The sequence below is a fragment of the Zalophus californianus genome, chromosome 13 (genome assembly GCF_009762305.2).
Source record: "Zalophus californianus isolate mZalCal1 chromosome 13, mZalCal1.pri.v2, whole genome shotgun sequence".
Lineage (NCBI taxonomy): Eukaryota > Metazoa > Chordata > Mammalia > Carnivora > Otariidae > Zalophus > Zalophus californianus.
Window position 1 is genome coordinate 37,496,187 of NC_045607.1, and position 21,552 is coordinate 37,517,738.

Consider the following 21,552-nt stretch of genomic DNA (forward strand, 5'->3'; position numbering starts at 1 on the left):
AAAATTACAGAATATCCCTCATGAACATAAATGCAGAAATTATCAACAAAATTTTTTAGCAACTCAAATCTAACAACATATAAAAAGGATAATATATCACGATGAAGTGAGGTTTTTCCCAGAAATGCAAGATAGGTTAAATATATCTTTTAAAAAAATGTAATTCACCATGTTAACAAACTACAAAAGAAAAACTATAGGATTATCTTAATAAACACAAGAAGAGCAAAACTGACAAAATCCAATACCCATTCCAAAAAGAACTTTCAGCAAAATAAGAATAGAAGGGAACTTCCTCATTTGATAAAGGCCATCTATTAAAAAAAAACCTACAGGGCACATGGGTGGCTCAGATGGTTGAGCATCTGCCTTCGGCTCAGGTCACGATCGCGGGGTCCTGGGATCGAGTCCCACATCAGGCTCCCTGCTCCTTGGGAGCCTGCTTCTCCCTCTGCCTCTCTCTCTCTGTCTCTCATGAATAAATAAATAAAATCTTAAAAAAATAAAAATAAAAATAAAAATAAAAAAAACCCTACAGTTAACACCATACCTACTGTTAAAAGACATTCCCCTTAAGTTCAAGAATAAGGCAAGGATGTCCACATTCCTCACATTTATTTAGCATTCTATTAGAGGTTCTAGCCAGTGCAATAAGACAAGAAAAATAAGTAAAAGGCATCCAGATTGGAAAAAACACATAAAATCTATCCTTATTCACACACAACATGGTCTGTAGAAAATCTAGTAGAATTTACGAGAGTTCTTATACAAAACTTATACAATAGTATTTGGAGGCTGTGAGATCAATACAGAATAATCAATTGCATTTTTATATACTAGCAATGAACAATTAGAAATTAAAATTTTAGGGGTGGCTGGGCAGCTCAGTTGGTTAAGCATCGACTCTTGATTTTGGCTCAGGTCATGATCTCAGGGTTGTGAGATCAAGCCCCAAGTCAGGCTCTACAATGGGCACAGAGCCTTCTTAAGATTCTCCCTCTCCTTCCCCCTCTGCCTCTCTCCCCACTCGTACCTGCTCTCACTCTCTGTAAAAAAAAAGAAGTTAAAAATTTAAAAATCACCATTTACAAAAGCACCAAAAATTATGAAACACTTAGGAATATATCTGACAAAAAATGTACAAGACCTGCACAATGAAAATTACAAAACACTGCTGAGAGAAATGTAAGAACATCTTACTCTGCTGGGGCTCCTACAACAAAATACCACAGCCTAATTGGCTTATCAACACCAGAAATGTATTTCTCACAGTTCTAGAAGGCTGGGAAATCCAAGATCAAGGCACCAGCAGAATCAGCATCCAGTTAGAGCCTGCTTCCTCATTCACTGTCTTCTCACTATAACTTAACATGGCTGTGAAAGGGGACAAGCGAGTTCTCTGGGGCCTCTTTTATAAGGACATTAATCCCAGTCATAATGGTTCCTCCATCATGACCTAATTACCTTCAAAAGGCCTGACCTCCAAATCCTTTCACACCAGGGATAGATTTCAATATGTGAATTTGGGAGAGACACAAACATTCAGTTATAGCAAAGACCTAAGTAAATGGAGAGATAAACCATGTTCATAGGTTGTAATACCGAATATTGTTAAGATGTCAATTCTCTCTAAATTAACCTACAGATTCAATCCAATCCCAAACAAAATACTAGCAGGATTTTTGTAGATATTTTGACAAGCTAATTCTAAAATTCATACACAGGGACGCCTGGGTGGCTCACTCGTTAAGCATCTGCCTTTGGCTCATGGGATCAAGCCCTGCATTGGGCTCCCTGCTCAGCGGGAAGTTTGCTTCTCCCTCTCCCACTCCCCCTGCTTGTGTTCCCTCTCTCGCTGTCTCTCTGTCAGATAAATAAATTTAAAATCTTTAAAAAAAAATTTAAATTTAAAATTCATACACAAATGAAAAGGACATAGACACCCAAAGCAACTTTGAAAAACTTTGATTTCAAAATTTATTATACAGCTATAGTATTCAAGAAGTGTGATGTTGGCATAAAGACAAGTAGATTAACACAACAGAATCCAAAAACAAACCCACATATACACAAAGTATTTTTAAAATGCAAAAGCAATCAACAGAGAAAGGGTAATCATTTCAACAAACGGTACTGGAACAAATGGATATCTACATGCAAAAAAAATTTTTTTAAACCCACAAAACCCTCCATCCACACCTCACATCATATACAGAAAAATTAACTCAAAATGGACCACAGACTTTATAAAATCTAAAACTATAAAACTTCTAGAAGAGAACATCAAGAAAATCTTTCTGACCTTAGGTTAGATAGTATTTTCTTAGATATAACAACAAAAGCACAAACCATAAAAGAAAAAATAAAGTGGACCTCATCAAAACTTCTCCCAAAAAGACACGGTAAAGAGAATAAATAATAACCAGGGCTCCTGGGTGGCTCAGTCGGTTAAGCGTCTGCCTTCAGCACAGGTCATGATCCCAGAGTCCTGGGATCAAGTCCCACATTGGGCTCCCTGCTCAGCGGGGAGCCTGCTTCTTCCCTTGCTGCTCCCCCTGCTCGTGCTCTCTCTCTCTCTCTCAAATAAAATCTTTAAAAAAAATAACCAAATGTATGAAATATATTTTAAAATTAACTGTTTATAAGCACAGAGAAAAGAGTGAAAAGAGAACACACAGTAATGCAGGTAAGTTTTAGACTAAAAAAATCAGTCTGAGTCACAGTTCTGCCACTTACTAGCTGTGTATCCCTTGAACAAGTTAACATAACTGAACTTCAGGTACCCAACCTGTAAAATAGGGATAATAATAGGAACTATCTCATAAGATTATTTTAAAGATTAAACAAGGTAATGCATATAAAGTACTTAGACCAATCCTCATACATGGTATGTTTTCAATAAATGTTAGTTATGCAAATTTTTTAAGTATTTTTTATTTATTCCTTTGAGACAGAGAGAGAGAGAGAGAGAGAGAGAGAGAGAGAGAGAGAGAGAGAGAGAGAGAGAGCATGAGCAGCGGGAAAGGCAGAGGGAGAGGGAGAAGCAGGCTCCCCGCCAAGCCAGGCGCCCAATGTGCAGCTTGATCCCAGGACCCTGGGATCATGACCTGAGCCAAAGGCAGATGCTTAACCATCTGAGCCACCCAGGCACCCCAATTATGCAAATATTTTATACAAGTATTATAATAGTGGGTATTTCAATGGTGGGTTACAAGCAAGTTTTCCTTTTCCTTTTTTTTTTTTTTAAGATTTTATTTATTTATTTGACAGAGAGAGACACAGGGAGAGAGGGAATACAAGCAGGGGGAGTGGCAGATGGAGAAGCAGGCTTCCCGCCGAGCAGGGGCTCTATCCCAGGACCCCAGGATCATGACCTGCAGCTGCTAAACGACTGAGCCACCCAGGCACCCAAAACTTAACTTTTTAAATCCCTAAATGATTACAAGTTAAAACAAATAAACCTAACTGTACATAAAATTGATGACTACACAGAAAATCATTTCAAGTGACTTCAGAACTCAGTATTCTAACTGCAGAGCAGTGTAATATGTTCCAAAAACATAAAGAATTATACAGATATATTTTTTTTGTTAGCAATATCAGTATTACCATTTTAAAACCATTTTATGTATATACCCAATATAGTAAGTAATTATCTTTATATTGTAAGGAACCTAGACATTTTATGTAAGAGAGAAAAAAAGGCTCAGTTGGTTAAGCAACTGCCTTCAGCTCAGGTCATGATCCTAGGGTCCTGGAATCGAGTCCCGCATCGGGCTCCCTGCTCAGCTGGAAGCCTACTTCTCCCTCTCACACTCCCCCTGCTTGTGTTCCCTCTCTTGCTGTCTCTCTCTCTGTCAATTAAATAAATAAAATCTTTAAAAAAGAAAAAGACAAGTATAATATTAAAAAAGTAAAAACCCTATAGTTTTGGGGTTTTTTTAAAGATTTTATTTACTTGACAGAGAGAGACATGGTGAAAGAGGGAACACAAGCAGGGGGAGTGGGAGAGGAACAAGCAGGCTTCCCGTGGAGCAGGGAGCCCGATGCGGGGGTCGATCCCAGGACCCCGGGATCATGACCTGAGCCGAAGGCAGACGCTTTAAGGACTGAGCCACCCAGGTGCCCCAACCCTATAGTTCTTAAATCTGAATTATAAAAATCAATATGAACTTGTGATTTTTAAAAAAATGTTTGTAGGGGTACCCAGCTGGCTCAGTTGGTAGAGTATGCAACTCCTAATCTCAGGGTCATGAATTCAAAACCCACATTATGCATCAAGCCTACTTAAAAATACAAAAAATAAAAAATTTTTTTAAAGATTTTATTTACTGGGACGCCTGGGTAGCTCAGTCAGCTAAGCGCCTTTCTTTGGCCTAGGTCATGATCCCAGGGTCCTGGGATCGAGTCCTGCCTGGGGCTCCTTGCTCATCGAGGAGAGCCTGCTTTTCCCTCTGCCTGCTGCTCCCCCTGCTTGTGCATACACGCTCTTTCTCTCTCTGACAAACAAAATCTATAAAAAATAAAAAAGATTTTATTTATTTATTTGGCAGAGAAAGCACGCGCACAAGCAGGGGGAGCAACAGGGAGAGGGAAAAGCAGGCTCCCCACTGAGCAGACAGCCTGACGTGGGGCTCGATCCCAGCACCCTAGTATCATGACTAAGCCAAAGGCAGACTCTTAACCAACTAAGCCACCCAGGCACCCCAATAATAAAAATATTTTTTAAAGATCTATTTATTTGAGAGAGAGACAGAGAGAGTGCACGAGTGGGGGTGGGGGAGGAGAGGGGAAGCAGAATCCTGGCTGAGCAGGGAGCTCGATGCAGGGCTCGATCCTATGACCCTGAGATCATGACCTTAGCTAAAGTCAGACTTTCAACCGAATGAGCCACCCAGGCACCCCAAAAATAAAATTTTTAAAAAAATTTTAATAAAAATGTTTGTAGAAGCAAGGACAGTATTAATGAGCATCCCTGGCACTCACATTTTGAGCTCTCGATATAAGTTCTGCATTAATTCTTAGAGAAATGGTCGTTTTCAGATATACAAAAGAATTTATAAGATTAACCTGGGCCATCTGTTGTGTATGAAAGAAGCCTTTCAAAGATTTATAGTTCATGGGGCACCTGGCTGGCTCAGTTGGAAGAGCATGTGATTCTTGATCTTAGGGCTGTGAGTTCCAAGCCCATGCTGGGTGTAAAGATGACTTAAATAAAACTTAAAAAAAAAAAAGGGATTTTTAGTTCATGCCAAATAGCTACCAACCTGAAATGGCTCCCACTGATCAAAAATGAAACAACTTGTGCATAAAAAAGAATGACTACAGATAGAACCTGCGACTCAATCTCCGGGTTGTAGGTTCAAGTCCTACACTGGGTGTAGAGATTACTTAAAAATAAAATCTTTAAAAAAAGACTATAATTGCTCAAACACATGATACAAATTTACAAGTTTATGATAATACTCAAAGAAAAGATCCTTAGAAAACCAACAGTCGGGGCGCCTGGGTGGTCCAGTCAGTTGGGCATCTGCCTTCAGCTCAGGTCATCATCTCGGGGTCCTGGGATCAAGCCCCGTGTCAGGCTCCCTGCTCAGCGGGGAGTCTGCTTTTCCCTCACCCTTTGCCCCTCCCCCCCACTCATGTGCACTCTCTCCCAAATAAAAAAAAAAATCTTTAAAGAAAACCAAAGGTCAAAAAAAGGGGGGCTCAGTCAGTTAAATGTCCAACTCTTGATCTCAGCTCAGGTCTTGATCTCACAGTTGTTGAATTCAAGCCCCATGTTGAGCTCCACACTAGGTATGGATACTTAAAAAAAAAGAAAAAACCCAAAATGGCCTGTTACCATAAGCGAAGACTATTACACTAACTCTTCACTTTGAAATTGGTTAATTAAAAGAATGAAGCATTCATCCTCCTTTCTATTTTTTTATTTTTACTGTTTTTTATTTTAATTACAGTATAGCTAACATGGTGTTATAGCAGCTTCAGATATACAATATAGTGATTCATTAATTCTATACATTACTCAGTGCTCATCATGGTAGGTGTACTCATCCACCCTTTTCAAAAGGAACTATACTTCAGCGTAAGCCTGCTGCCAAGGGAAAGTTCTTTAGAGAAGAATAGTACTCAAAAACATAAATATAACAGAAATAGCATGATGATACAATTTCACTTTTTTTAAATTTATTTATTTGAGTAGGAGAGAGAGAGAGAGAGCGCACGCACACACAGCAGAGGGAGGGGAAGAGAGAAAGGGAGAAGGAGACTCCCCCCTGAGCAGACCCCCTGGGTCTCCCTCTGCCCTTCCTCCTGGCTTGTGCTTGCTCGCTTGCTTTCTCCATTTTAAATAAATAAAATCTTTTTTAAAAAGTGTCATTTTGGGCGCCTGGGTGGCTCAGTTGGTTAAGCGACTGCCTTCGGCTCAGGTCATGATCCCAGAGTCCCGGGATCGAGTCCGGCATCGGGCTCCCTGCTCAGCGAGGAGCCTGCTTCTACCTCTGACCCTCCCCCCGCCCCGTGTACTCTCTCTCTCTCATTCTCGCTCTCTCAAATAAATAAATCTTTAAAAAAAAGTGTCATTTTACAAGCGATTTGTGCCATTCACAGTTCAAATAAGGTCCGTATTTATCACTTATTTGGCTTTCATGCCTAAGGCTTTTTTGTTCTATGATAATTACCCCCTTTTCATATGATTGATTCATTGGAGAAACCAGGGCATTTGTCCTGTAGGTATCCTATATTCAGTATCTGTCCATTCTTGTGTTTGTTTGGTTTTTTTAAAGATTTTATTTATTTATTTGACAGCGAAAGACACAGCGAGAGAGGGAACACAGGCAGGGGGAGAGGGAGCCTGATACGGGGCTCAATCCCAGGACCCTGGGATCATGACCTGAGCCAAAGGCAGAAGCTTAACGACTGAGCCACCCAGGCACCCCATTTACTTTTCTATTTTTTGTAAACTAATGGTTACAAGCTTGATTTATTATTTCTTTTTACAATTAATTTTTTTTCAGCTCTCTTGCGGTATATTTGACAAAATTTTTAACATTTAAAGTGTATACCAAAGTTTTAAAAATTTAAAATTATTGTTTCATATTGTTCATTGGGTTATGGGTATTTGGGCAATATTTTCTTTTCTTTCTTTTTTTTTTTTAAAGATTTTATGAGAGAGAGAGAGGGAGCACAAGCAGGGGGAGGGGCAGAGGGAGAGGGAGAAGCGATTCCCCGATCAGCAGGGAGCCTGACGTGGGGCTTGATCCAAGGACCCTGAGATCATGACCTGAGCCAAAGGCAGATACTTAACTGACTGAGTCACCCAGGCGCCCGAACACTTTTCTTTTCTTTTTTTTTTTTTTAAAGATTTTATTTATTTATTTGAGAGAGAGAGAGAGAGCGTGCGCACATGAGAGGGGGGAGGGTCAGAGGGAGAAGCAGACTCCCCACGGAGCAGGGAGCCCGATGCAGGACTCAATCCCGGGACTCCAGGATCACGACCTGAGCTGAAGGCAGTCGCTTAATCAACTGAGCCACCCAGGCGCCCCAACACTTTTCTTTTTTTAAGATTTATTTATTTGAAAGAGAGTGTAAGAGCACGAGTGGGAGGAGGAGAGGGAGAGGGAGAAAGAATCTCAAGAAGACTCTGAGCTGAGCACAGAGCTTGACTGGGGGCTTGACCTGATGACCCTGAGATCACAATCGAGCCAAAACCAATAGCTGGACACTTAACCAACTGCACCACCCAACTATCCCTAAAATGACACTTTTAAGACAATAAGAGAAATTTTAATATGGATGGCATTAGATTATAAAGGAATTACTAATAATTATTAGATGTGATAATAGCATGGTAGTTATGTTTTTAAAAGAAATCCTTGGGCGCCTGGGTGGCTCAGTCGTTAAGCGTCTGCCTTCGGCTCAGGTCATGATCCCAGGGTCCTGGGACTGAGTCCCACATCGGGCTCCCTGCTCGGCGGGAAGCCTGCTTCTCCCTTTCCCACTTCCCCTGCTTGTGTTCCCTCTCTCGCTGTGTCTCTGTCAAATAAATAAATAAAATCTTTAAAAAAAAAAGAAAAGAAAAGAAATCCTTATCAGAAGTTCATAATAATGTATTTACAGGAAAGTTGGGATTTGCTTTAAAATACTTTAGGCCCCAGGGCACCTAGCTGGTTCAGTCAGTAGAGCATGTGACTCTTGATTATCAGGATCGTGAGTTTGAGCCCCATACTGGGTGTAGAGATTACTTAAAACAATAAAAACAACTTGGGGCACCTGGGTGGCTCAGTCAGTTAAGTGTCCAACTCGATTTCAGCTCAGGTCATGATCTCAGGATCTTGTGATCAAGTCCCACGTCAGGCTCCGCACTCAGAGGAGTTTGCTTGGAATTCTCTCTCTCCCTCTCCCACTCCCCACCTCCCGCGCTTTCTCTCTAAAACAAATAAATAAATCTCAAATAAATAACAACAACAACAACAAAAAAGGGCGCCTGGGTGGCTTAGTCATTGGGCGTCTTCTGCCTTCGGCTCGGGTCATGATCCCAGGGTCCTGGGATCGCGCCCCACATCGGGCTCCCTGCTTGGTGGGAAGCCTGCTTCTTCCTCTCCCACTCCCCCTGCTTGTGTTCCTGCTCTCGCTATTTCTCTGTCAAATAAATAAATAAAATCTAAAAAAAAAGCATGCCTAGCAGAGAAGGGTTTCCTAAATGATACAAAAAGCACAAACCATAAAAAGCTGAATATTTCAATTCATTAAAATTATGAACTTTTCAGGGCACCTGGGTGGCTCAGTCGGTTAAGTGTCTGCCTTCAGCTCAGGTCATGATCTCAGGGTCCTGGGATGGGGCCCCAAGTCAGGCTCCTTGATCAGCAGGGAGCCTGCTTCTCCCTCTCCCTCTGCCTACTGCTCCCCCTGCTTGTGCGCATACACGCATTCTCTGTCAAATAAATAAATAAAAGCTTTAAAAAAAAGTCTTAAAAGTCAATCAGAAAAAGAGAAACAACTCAAAATAGGCAAAGAACTTGAATATACACTTCACAAACAAAGCACAAATAATGAATGAACATATGAAAAGATGCTCAACTTAAGGAAATGCTAATAAAAACAATAAACACATCCTGATACCAAGTCACTCGTTTCAAGTCTACTAGGTTAGAAAAAAAATTAAAAGTCTGACAATATCAAGTGTTGTGGAGGAAGTGAGGCAACCAAAACATACTGCTGGCTCTTGACTCAGTAACCACAAGATTCACAATTACCATGAGCCAATTCACAGTGACTGAACCACTAGAAGGGTTTGGTAAGCAATTAAGCAACTGATAATGACTAATCCAGAATTATGAGAACACATGCAGACTACTGCTAAACACAAATTTTGGCCCTTAATGAACTGAATCCTACCTGACTCAGCAATACAAATAAGAAAACTTTAGTCTCTTATCCAGTTTATCCAGTTTATTTTGTTAAGTACAAAATATTCAAGTATTCATTTCCTCCTAGAATACTAATGACATCTTAAAGACTACAATTTTAATGAACTATTTATTATTCCAGTTATACTACTATTCCAAAAAAAACAAGTAGTTTTAAATGGCATTATTTTAAAAATAGTGCTTATACTTTAAATTTACTTGATAGGTATTGGAATGATCTTGTGACTGCCTAAGAGGGACAAAGGTGTAACAGATAAGTTTGGGCACTGAAGTATAACAAATTCAAGTCCAAATTCAGACTCTACCATTTTATCTCTGTAATGTTAAATGACTCAAATTCACTGATCCTCAATTTCCTCAACAGCTAAAAAGCATGTGTATCACAACCTGCCTACCTAATCACATTACAAAGATTAAGAGATTATGTAAAGTGCTAAACAATGCCTACCTCATTAGCTTTCGCCCAGTTAGCACCCTTCCCTTTGTAAGTCTTGCTCCTCTCACCTAAAAATTTTAAAGTCTAAAATAACAACTCTCAATTCATAGGAAAATATTACTCCTAATTCAAATTATTTTTAATATTACAAAATTGTGCAGTACAAGTTAGAAGAGAAATACCTGCTTACTTCTTCCTCTCACTGAAAGGCTTTCCTAAATTATTAGATTCTGGAAAAGACAAGATTTTCACTTATCTTCGTGATACAGAAGCAGGGATGCCCAAGCTATGCTAAAATATAAACCCAGTTGATTTCTAAGATTCAAGGGTTTTTTTATTCTAAGAAAAACCCTTTTTTTTAAAGAGGGGTGGGGGGAGGGAGGGAGAGAATCTTAAGCAGGCTCCCCGCCCAACAGGGAGCCCCATCCAGGGCTCAATCTCACAACCCTGAGATCATGACCTAAGCTGAAATCAAGAGTCACTGCCTACCCGAATGAGCTACCCAGGCACCCAGAAAAAGCTATTTCATATTTAAAGTACTACATACTAACTTCTGCATTTCTTAAAAAGCCTAAAGAAAATTACCTGATTAATGAATTGATGGTACTGGGTGTTTTTTTGTTTTTTTGTTTTCCTGAAGATTTTATTTATTTGACAGAGAGAGACACAGCGAGAGAGGGAACACAAGCAGGGAGAGTGGGAGAGGGAAAAACAGGTTTCTCGCTAAGCCGGGAGCCTGATGTGGGACTTGATCCCAGGACTCTGGGATCATGACCTATGCCAAAGTCAGACGCTTAACGACCAAGCCACCCAGGCGCCCTGGTACTGGTTTTTTTTTGGGGGGGGGGGGAGTTGGTTTGCTTGTGGGAAAAAGGTTTACACTTAAAATAATCTCCATGTTAAAAACCTCAAAACAGAAGAGCCCAGGTGGCTCAGTCAGTAGGCCAAGACTCTTGATCTCGGGGTCATGAATTCAAGCCCACACTGAGCGTAGAGTTTACTTTAAAAACAAAACAAAATAAAAACCCTCAAAACGTTCAACAATTTAATTAGAGATCAGGAAAAATGTGATATTGGCATATATACTCTGGGGTAATGAAAATACGTTTGTAATGCTGAAAATACTCAGAGAATTTTAGTCACTGAATTAAACTTCAAGAATCCTGGGGCACCTGGGTGGCTCAGTCATTAAGCGTCTGCCTTTGGCTCAGGTCATGATCCCAGGGTCCTGGGATAGAGTCCCGCCACAAGCTCCCTGCTGCGTGGGAGGGCTGCTTCTCCCTCTCCCACGCCCGCCCCCCACACCCCGCTTGTGTTCCCTCTCCCTGTCTCTGTCAAATAAATAAATAAAATCTTTTAAAAATAAATAAATAATAAATAAACTTCAAGAATCCTCATTTTAAGTACCTTACCATATTCAAGATATAAAAGAAAAGACGCACAAGATAAAGTGACATTTGCCAGTCTAAGAAATGTGAACTAACAACCATTGATAAGAACTGTTTACAGACCTAATATTATCACATCGGGAAACTTACTGTCGTCTTTAAAATCAAAATCAAAAAAATCTTTCAGGGGCATCTAGATGGCTTAGTCGGAGCAGCATGCAATTCTTAATCTTGGGGTTGAGTTCGAGCCCCACATTGCATGTAGAGATTACTTAAAATTTTTTAAATTATTTTAATAAAAATTTTAAAATAAAATCTTTCAGATACACATAAAATACATCATGATGAAGTAATGGGTCAAAGAAAAATTCAGGAACTTTTTATTTTTTTTAAGATTTTATTTATTTATTTGAGAGAGAAAGACACAGCGAGAGAGGGAACACAAGCAGGGGGAGAGGGAGAGAGGTGCCCCTAAAAAATCTTTAAAAAAAAGGGAGGGGACTCCTGGGTGGCTCAGTCGTTAGGCGTCTGCCTTCAGCTCAGGTCATGATCCCAGGGTCCTGGGATCGAGCCCCTGCATCGGGCTCCCTGCTCGGCGGGGAGGCCTGCTTCTCCCTCTCCCTCTCCCCCTGGTTGGGTTCCCTCTCTCGCTGTATCCTCTGTCAAATTAATAAAAATCTTAAAAAAAAAAGTTTTAAATTTATTAATTTGACAGAGAGAGAGACAGGGAGAGAGGGAACACAAGTAAGGGGAGTGGGAGAGAGAGAAGCAGGCTTCCTGCCGAGCAGGGAGCCCGATAAGGGGCACCTGAGCCAAAGGCAGACGCTTAACAACTGAGCCACCCAGGTGCCCCAAAATTCAGGAACGTCTTATAACCACACAGTTTAATTTTCTTCCATTGTCATCATTTCTAAAGTAACACTTTTTCTTCCAATGAGGTCATAGCAAGTTAGTAAGTTATTTGCTGTGCAGTGATAGAGAAACATTAATTTTCCCATTTCCATAATTAGAATGACTCTTAATGCAACGCACAGTAGGCATTAAATGTTGAATAAATAACAGAAAAACTGAACAGAACTGATTAGAAATAAAAATCTAATTTACAAAATTCCACTTAGGTTAATGCAGAAAATCTAATTCTTTTAGTCTCTGAATATTTATGTATAATACATAAACTTTCATTTTAACTAGTCTGGGACATTAACTAGAAAGAACTAGCTATCACTAAAGACTAAGTGCCCTGTCTTTCCCCCAATCAAATGTGACAAAATTCCAAAGAGAAAGATCCATCATGTCTATCCAATTTCTCAAATGCTAATAAATACAACTGAGGAAAGAGAGAAAACACTAGTAAGTGGGATTAGAACACAAAGCTATAAACAAAAAGTTATTTAATAGTTAACTAAATTATCAAATCTCGTTTTCTAACACTCTACGGTGTTTAAAAATTCAAATTTTTATTTCAGCTTAATATAAAATGTATTTTCATTTTCAAGAGGCTAGTCTGGAAACAAGTACGTGTGGAGACAACCAAAGGTCAGACAGAGATCCCTAACTGAGATCAAATACATGAAAAGTAACTTGATGTTCCACAGTAAAGATTTGGGACTGTTTCTGAGGCCCAGGTGGACTGCATAGGTAAGGCTCCACCCAAGAAATAAAAGAGGCAAGATAAACATACTGGAGAAGGCCAGACAACGTCAAAGATGTCCCCAAAGACCCCTCACCCTGCTCTGGTTTCCTTTTTCCCTCATCTCAACGCCTCAGGGAGAAGTAAATCTGCATCTCACTTCCCCAACTCACCCTCAACTCCCAATCACTCGCCTTTACTAAAACCTGGGTCCTCCTCCCCGACATCCTCTAATTCCCACCGAGCTCTCACTCCAGCGAGATACACATCTACTGCGCCTGTCTTCCAGTAAGGTATTAGTCCCCTTAATCCGAACTCATTTTCCGCATCCCATCTGCCTTCCGCCCCTTCAACTCTGGTCCCCTCACTCCGACCTCTCTCCCATAATCCTCCCCAAGCCACGGCTCTCTGGCCCCTTCTCCCTCCTACCCCCTTAACTACAGCTCCTTTCTTCCCGCTCGGCCTCCAACCTCTTCCCAGGGAATCCTACCCCATCCGTCTCCCGGTACTGGTCCCCTCCCCCAACTCCGCCCCTCTCCCCCCCCTTCTCCCAGCTGGAGGCCCCCTCACCTGAACGCCGCTGCCGCTGCCGTCCCAGAAGCCGAAACGTGCTGGCGCCGGACGGCCTCCCAGAATCGGTCACCGCTGAGCTCCTGACGGCCCCTAGGGAAAGCGAACGCCACCACCTCCAACTCTGCCCGCCCCGGGCCAGGCCGTCACCGTGCCCACTGCCAGTACCACAGCCGCCATGTTGAAGTCCTACTTCCCTCCTCCTTCCCCTCACCACTCCGCCCCTTTGGGCGTCTGACGTCATGGCGCCGCGCTCCACCCTCCCTGGGCCAATGGGAGGAGCCGACGGTGACGTAGCTAATCTCTCTTCTACTCCCCAGCAACTCTAGATTCCTGGACCGTTGCAATTGGAGTGGGTGGACCCTGCTGACCCAAAGGAAGAAAGGGAAGGGTGGGGGTCACTAAAAGGGTAAGGCGTAGAGGCTGGTGAAGCGGCCCAGGCGAGAATCTGAGAGGTTCGAATCGCGAAGGGACGCACAAAGACTTACTAATGAGACTTACTTGGGAATCAGAATGTCTGGCTTCTGGTCCCGGGTCTGTGATCTGGTTCAAGTCCCACTCTTTACGGGCCTCATTTCCCCCATTTACAAAGATTGGGTTGAAAGGCAACCTCTAAATCTCCTTCCAGTTGTGACATCCAGCGGTTTAAACTAGGTAACCCAATCCCAGACATTTACTGCCTTCTGCATTTATTGGATGTCACTTGGAATCAGGTGCATAGAGGATTCATAACTGCATGAGATGAGTCTTTGTTCCCAAAAGTTCCTACTTGGTAAGAGAAACCGAAGCATTAACAGTTAACTCCACGAAAAATCAGAGAGTGATAATGGCCTAACAGTTGCATTAATTGCTCTGGAAAAATTGGCTTTTGGCTAAGAGATTAGGAAAGATTTACATCTTTACACTTTCTGGGTACATAAAGAATGTGTAGACTCTAATGCCTAATTCTTCAACCCTGTTTTCTCTTCAGAATTCCAGAGAAGTGGTGCCTGGGTGGCTCAGTCGTTAGACGTCTGCCTTCGGCTCAGGTCATGGTCCCAGGGTTCTCGTATTGGGCGAATCCGGCTCCCTGCTCAGTGGAAGGCCTGCTTCTCCTCCCACTCACCCTGCTTGTGTTCCCTCTCTTGCTGTGTCTCTGTCAAATAAATAAATAAATAAAATCTTTATTAAAAAAAATTCCAAAGAAGATAATATTTGTATTTTAAAGCGTGCGGCAGGTTTTTTTTTAAGGTTTTATTTATTTATTTGAGAGAAAGAAAGAGCACAAGTAGGCAGAGAGGCAGACAGAGGGAGAGGGAGAAGCAGACTCTCCACTAAGCAGGGAGCCCGACGCGGGGCTTGATCCCAGGACCCTGGGATCATGAACTGAGCCGAAGGCAGCTGCTTAACCGACTGAGCCACCCAGGCACCCCAGGGTGCAGTAGTTGTAACCCACAATAAAAGAAGGTGGGGATTCCAGAAGGGGGAAGTTAAGCAGAAAATAGCAAATCATCAATTCTGGATTATTTGCCAACTTAATTCAACAAATAATGGGCAGCGATAGGTTTGTGGCAGAGCAGTGAGCTGAATAAAACTCTTCATCAGGAGAATTAAAATGATAGCGGTGAATAAAATGGACTAGAGACTACATGGCAGACTTCTGCACTGAGTAAAAAAGATTCACACCTGAACTAAAGCAGGGACAGTAGGGATGGAGAATAGGGGATGAACTGAACCAAAATTTAGGGGATTGACTCAACAACACTCCCGTGTGGAGACCTGCTGCATGGGAGAATAAATCATAAAGAAGAAAAGCCAAGTTCCGGGGTCTGTTTTTAACAGAAACAGAAGTAAGGCTTACTGAAGTGCTAAAGGAAGTAAAAATGAGTTCAGCTGTCCAAATTATGATGGCAGATTTTCTGGAGGGATGTTCAGGAGGGAATGTAAGCTTAGAAATCAGAAAGAGGTAAGGAGTACACATGTGTGGTATACGGATACTCCTTGAGCAATTAAACTTTACATTCATCATTCAATAAGCATTTACTGAGTGCCAGTAGTATACCAAGCACTGTTCTATGCACTGGGGATAGATAGATAGATAGATAGATAGATAGATAGATAGATAGATAGATAGATAGATAGATAGATCTATATATAAAAGAAACCCCCCCAAAAAATTCCTGTTCTCACAATGCTTATATTCTAGAGGAAAATGACTAATAATAATGGTGATAGATTAAGAAGAAAAAATAAAGCAGAGGAAAGGAAATAGAAGGCATCCATGATTGAAATTTATAAAGGATGGCCAGGAAAAGGTGACATCTGAGTAAAGACCCGAGTAAAGGAAGTGAAAGATTTGCAGATGTCTAGGAAAAGAAAATGCCAATCCAAGGGAATACCAAGTACAAAGGCCCTGAGATGGAAGTTCACCTTCTATATTCTAGGAACAATTATGGAATGAAGTAAGCAAAGAGCATAATTGGGAGATGAAGTCAGAGAGGTAACAGGGGACTAAATCACACAGCAAACTTTAGATCATTTTAAGGACTTTGGCTTTTACTCTAAGTGAGCTGAAAGCCATTAGAGAGTTGTGAGCTGAGAAGGGAAATAATCTTTTTAGTAGGATCACTCTAGCTACTACACTGAGCATAAGCTAAAGAAGGGCACGGGTGAAAGAAGAAAGACCATTTAGAGATTATTGCAGTAATCCAAGCAGAAAATGATAGTCCTAGGTAGTACTATGGAGTTGTAGTAGCACTGAAGGTGATTAGAAATGTCTAGGGTTCTGAGTACATTTTGAAGGGAGAGGAATAAGAATTTGCTCACAGATTAGATGCACAGTGTGAGAAAATAAAAGGACTCAGGATGACTTTAAGATTTTTTACTTTAGTCAAGTTCTTGCAGGTTTGGCTAGAAGAACAGAAATCAGATTAATTAAAATTTCTGAGGGTAGGACCCTTTGGAACACTGACAAATAGGGCATGGGAAGAGGAAGCAGATAAAGAATGGAAAAGTAGTGACCAGAGAAGTAGAAAAGGAGGGCGCCTGGGTGGCTCAGTTGGTTAAGCGACTGCCTTTGGCTCAGGTCATGATCCTGGAGTGCTGGGATCGAGTCCCACATCGGGCTCCCTTGCTCAGCAGGGAGTCTGCTTCTCCCTCTGACCCTCTTCCCTCTCGTGCTCTCTCTCATTCTCTCTCTCTCTCAAATAAATAAATAAAATCTTTAAAAAAAAATTTAAAAAATCATTAAAAAAAAAGAAGTAGAAAAGGAATCAGAAGACTATGGTGCCATGGAGGATTAGGAAGGGAAAACCTTTGGAGGACTGGGCCTGTGCCTCTTAGAGAAGGACTCTTTGAGACCAGAGACAAGCCTCCCCCCATCAGATAAGAACTTTATAAGATTTCCTCACCAGCCTTGGTCTCCTGATCCAATAATTTTTCCTTCTCTTCCTTCTTGTTTTATGTGGGGATCTGGTTTCTGACCATCTACGCCTGGGCCAGCCTGCTGTGTCTCCCTATGCCCCATGGATACAACCCATTCTTAAGAAATGGAAATGAAGGGGCACTTGAGTGGCTCAGTCATTAAGCATCTGCCTTCGGCTCAGGTCATGATCCCAGGGTCCTGGGATCGAGCCCTGCATCGGGCTCCCCGCTCAGCGGGAAGCCTGCTTCTCCCTCTCCCACTCCCCCTGCTTGTGTTCCCTCTCTCGCTGTGTCTCTCTCTGTTAAATAAATAAATAAAATCTTTAAAAAAAAAAAAGAAAGAAATGGAAATGAAGTGGGAAACAAAAAACTTCACCTTCCTAGGAGTGACTCATACTTGACAATTTCTGTGTGTGAATCCCAGTGGTAATTCTCTTGGGGCCAGAAGAGGCTGAACAGGACACCTGTCCTCTACTGCCCCTGCCCTTTGTCTTTCATTCCCAGTGCATCTAGACAGTACCAGCATACCAGCTCATCTAGAAGCAGCACTCCAAGCCAAGGGCACCAGCTTGTACTCCTCCCACTTTTCCTCTTCTTTCTCTCCCGATTCATACACTAGGCTTTTGGGGTGGGTCTAAGAGCAGAGACAGGAAAGACAACAAGCTCTCAAACTTTAGCCATCCAGCATTTACTAAGTCCTACCATATGCCAGCCATCATGAGTCTACAAAGATACTCTTAAGGAGGTCAAATGAGAGAATCAGGTGTGCGGATAATGGTGGTACTTGGCAGAAAATTATCTTCCTAGGTGGCACATTCCATGCCTCAGGAATAGAGAGAAGAGAAAGTTGGGTAGACTTGAGGAATCAAGGAAGACTGCATGGAAAATTGAAGCACTTAAGTTAGGCCTTAAAAAAACAGGTAGAATGAAGGGTGCCCAAAACAGTGAGAACAAAGCAATTTAGACAAAGGCATGGATTCAGGAAAGTTCCATGAAAATTCAGAATCATTAAGGGTATACCTAGGAGAGCAGAGGAAGATAAGACTGGAGAGACCAAGCAGGAAGAGGCTTGGCTTGGGTTTAACAGTTCTTTTTTTTTTTTAAGATTTTTATGTTTAAGTAATCTCTACACTCAATCAACCAGGCACCCCTGGGGCTTAACAGTTCTAAGGCTGTAAATAAAGTCACTGCAGCTTTTCCCCTGGGAAATTCAAGAGAAAATTCTGGATAAATCCTTAGAATCTTGAAGGTCAGGTTAAAATCCTTTGCCCTTCCCTAAAAGCTCAGGGTAACAGTTAAAGACTCCGGTCTCTGAGTGATCTCTGGGGTTTCTATGTGATGACCGTCATATGAAGATGCAATTATCCTGATGACTATGAATGGGTAAAGATGATTTCAAATTCCAGAAGGATGAAAATATAAACACACACACAGTAACTCTAAAATATTGGAAGACGGGGGCACTTGGGTGGTTCAGTCATTAAGCGTCTGCCTTCGGCTCAGGTCATGATCCCAGGGTCCTGGGATGGAGCCCCCAATTGGGGTCCCTGCTCTGCAGGAAGCCTGCTTCTCCGTCTCCCACTCCCCCTGCTTCTGTTCCTTCTCTCGCTGTCTCTCTCTCTGTCAAATAAATAAAAAAATAAAATCTTTAAAAGTAAAAAAAATAAAATATTGGAAGATGGGGCACCTGGCTGGCTCAGTCAGTGGAGCATGTGACTCTTGATCTCAGAGTTGTAAGTTCGAGCCCCACACTGGGTGTAGAGATTACTTAAAAAATAAAATCTTTAGGGGCGCCTGGGTGGCTCAGTCATTAAGCGTGTGCCTTTGGCTCAGGTCATGATCCTAGGGTCCTGGGATCAAGCCCCACATCGGGCTCCCTGCTCCGCGGGAAGCCTGCTTCTCCCTCTCCCATTCCCTCTGCTTGTGTTCCCTCTCTCGCTGTCTCTCTCTGTCAAAAAATAAATAAAATCTTTAAAAAAATCTTTTAAAAAAAATATTAGGGGCTTCCTGGGTGGCTGAGTCAGCAGAACATGCAATTCTTGATCTTGGGGTTGTGAGTTTGAGTCCCACATTGGGTGTAAAGATTACTTAATAATAAAAAAAAATAGGGGCGCCTGGGTGGCTCAGTCATTAAGTGTCTGCCTTCAGCTCAGGTCATGATCCCAGGGTCCTGGGATTGAGCCCTGCATTGGGGTCCCTGCTCCGCAGGTAGACTACTTCTCCTTCTCCCACTCCCCTGCTGTGTTCCCTCTTTCACTGTCTCTCTCTCTGTCAAATAAATAAATAAAATCTTTTAAAAAATAAATAAATAAATAAAATAAATATTAGAAGAGAATATAAAAGAATATTTTTTGAATCACAGGTTAAGAAGAAAATTTCTAATCATGACACCACATTCAGAACCCATAAAGGAGGGTGCCTGGGTGGCTCAGTTGGTTAAGCGACTGCCTTCGGCTCAGGTCATGATCCTGGGGTCCTGGGATCAAGTCCCACATCAGGCTCCCTGCTCAGCAGGGAGTCTGCTTCTCCCTCTGACCTTCCTCCCTCTCATGCTCTCTCTCTACCATTCTCTCCCTCTCTCAATAAATAAATAAAAATCTTTAAAAAAAAAAGAACCCATAAAGGAAAGAGTTGACAAATTTGATAATGGCAAAAGATCCCATACACAAAGTGAAAAGATAAACTGGAAGAAAATACTTGTGATCTATAACAGAAAAGGGATTAATTTCCCCAATATACAAAAAGCCCCTACAAATCAATAAGAAAAACAGAATGGTTTAATAGAAAAATGTGGGTATAACTTGTCAAGAGGGAATTCACTAAAGAAGAAATACAAATAGGGGTGCCTGGGTGGCTCAGTTGGTTAAGTATCCAACGCTTGATTTTGGCTCAGGTCATGAGATTGAGCCCCGTGTTGGGCTCTGTGCTAAGTGGGGAGTCTACTTCTCTCTCTCTCTCCCTCTCCCTCCCCCCACATAAGCCCTCTCACTCTAAAATAAATAAATAAATCTTAAAAAAAAGGAATGCAAATAGCTAGTGAACATGTAAAAAAATGGTCAACATGACTGATAATTTTTAAAAATGAAAAAAGGCCCCATTTTTCACCTAACAAATTGGCAAAAGCTAGGATTAATTACATCCAATGCCAACGTAGATGGAGAAATAAGCATACTTATACACTGTTGATAGCAGTTCAAATTGATGAAATCTTTTGGTAGAGCAGTTTGGCAGTAACTATCACAATACACTGTGAAGTAAAAAGCAAGTTACAGAATAATGCGTATTGTATCCATTCTTGTAAAAAAGAAACAGCTAGATATATAGAAATAAATGCAGACAGATATAAATGTACATTTAGAGGAGTGCCTGACTGGCTCAGTCGGTGGAACATGGTGAGCATGGGACTCTGGATCTCAGGGTCATGAGTTCAAGCTCCACATGTGCCATAGAGTTTACTTACAAAAATAATTCTTTTTAAAGATTTTATTTATTTGGGGCACCTGGGTGGCTCAGTCGTTAAGCATCTGCCTTCGGCTCAGGTCATGATCCCAGGGTCTTGGGATCAAGCACCGCATCGGGCTCCCTGCTCCGCAGGAAGCCTGCTCCTCCCTCTCCTACTTCCCCTGCTTGTGTTCCCTCTCTCGCTGTGTCTCTCTCTGTCAAATAAATAAATAAAATCTTTAAAAAAATTTATTTATCTGAGAGAGAGAGCACAAGCAGGGGGAGCAGCAGAGGGAGAGGAAAAAGCAGACTTCCCGCTGAGCAGGGAGCCCAACTCAGGGCTTGATCCCAGGACCCCAGGATCATGACCTGAGCCGAAGGCAGTCGCTTAACTGACTCAGCCACCCAGTCGTCCCCCCAAAAAAATTTTTAATAAATAACTGAAGGTTTAGATATTTAAGCATAGATAACAGACTGAAAAGATACACACCAAACTCTTATTGTGGCTCTGGAGGGAACAAAATATGCCTGGAGGTAGGTAGGCAGCAGGACTTGGAACCAAGGAGGGAGAGGAAGTAGAAACCAGGGAGATGATCACAGCCACTGCTGAAAGATGCTCTCACAGCCATAAGAGAGGAAGAAATGCCCTGACTTCTCCTGTCCTCCAGCCCTCCAGTTGCCTGCCAGTATTTCCCACTGATGGAATCTAGTTAGTATTCAGTTGGCAAAAGGAGCTTAGAAATGTAGTTTCCAGAACAGAGATGTAATGACCGACCTCAAAAAGCTATTGGGTGGTTCACAGAATCAAAGAGAGAGATGGAGAACCAGATATGAAAAACAGGAGAAAACCTAGTAAAAAAGAGCAGAAGCACGGTAAGGGTCGTCCTGTAGAAGAGTAAAAGACAGGGGCAACTGGGTGGCACAGTTGGTTAAGCTTCTCACTCTTGGTTTCAGCTCAGGTCATGATCTCAGGGTCATGGGATCGAGCCCCGTATTGGGCTTCATGCTTAGTGTGGGGTCCGCTTGAGATTCTCTCTCCCTCTGCCCCCTCATGCTGTCTCTCTCCCTCTCTCTCCTCTCTCAAATACATAAATCTTTTTATTTTTTTTTAAGATTTTATTTATTTATTTGACAGAGAGACACAGAGAGAGCAGGAACACAAGCAGGGGGAGTGGGAGAGGGAGAAGCAGGCTTCCCGCGGAGCAGGGAGCCCGATGTGGGACTCGATCCCATGACCCCGGGATCATGACCTGA

The 21,552-nt window shown here is 42.0% G+C and overlaps 1 protein-coding gene across 3 annotated transcripts in view; it reads right to left on the reverse strand.

Moving 5' to 3' along the window:
- The window catches only part of UBAP1 (ubiquitin associated protein 1), a 58,107-nt gene extending 44,370 nt beyond the window's left edge, over positions 1–13,737 (reverse strand). For 2 of the 3 annotated variants that reach the window (XM_027614932.2, XM_027614930.2), the window contains exon 1: positions 13,456–13,737. In XM_027614932.2, coding sequence (XP_027470733.1) covers positions 13,456–13,699 — 244 coding nt within the window. In that variant the 5' untranslated portion in view covers positions 13,700–13,737. The remainder of the gene's footprint in view (positions 1–13,455) is intronic. The other variant, XM_027614931.2, reaches the window with a different exon arrangement.
- Positions 13,738–21,552: the final 7,815 nt, after the last annotated feature.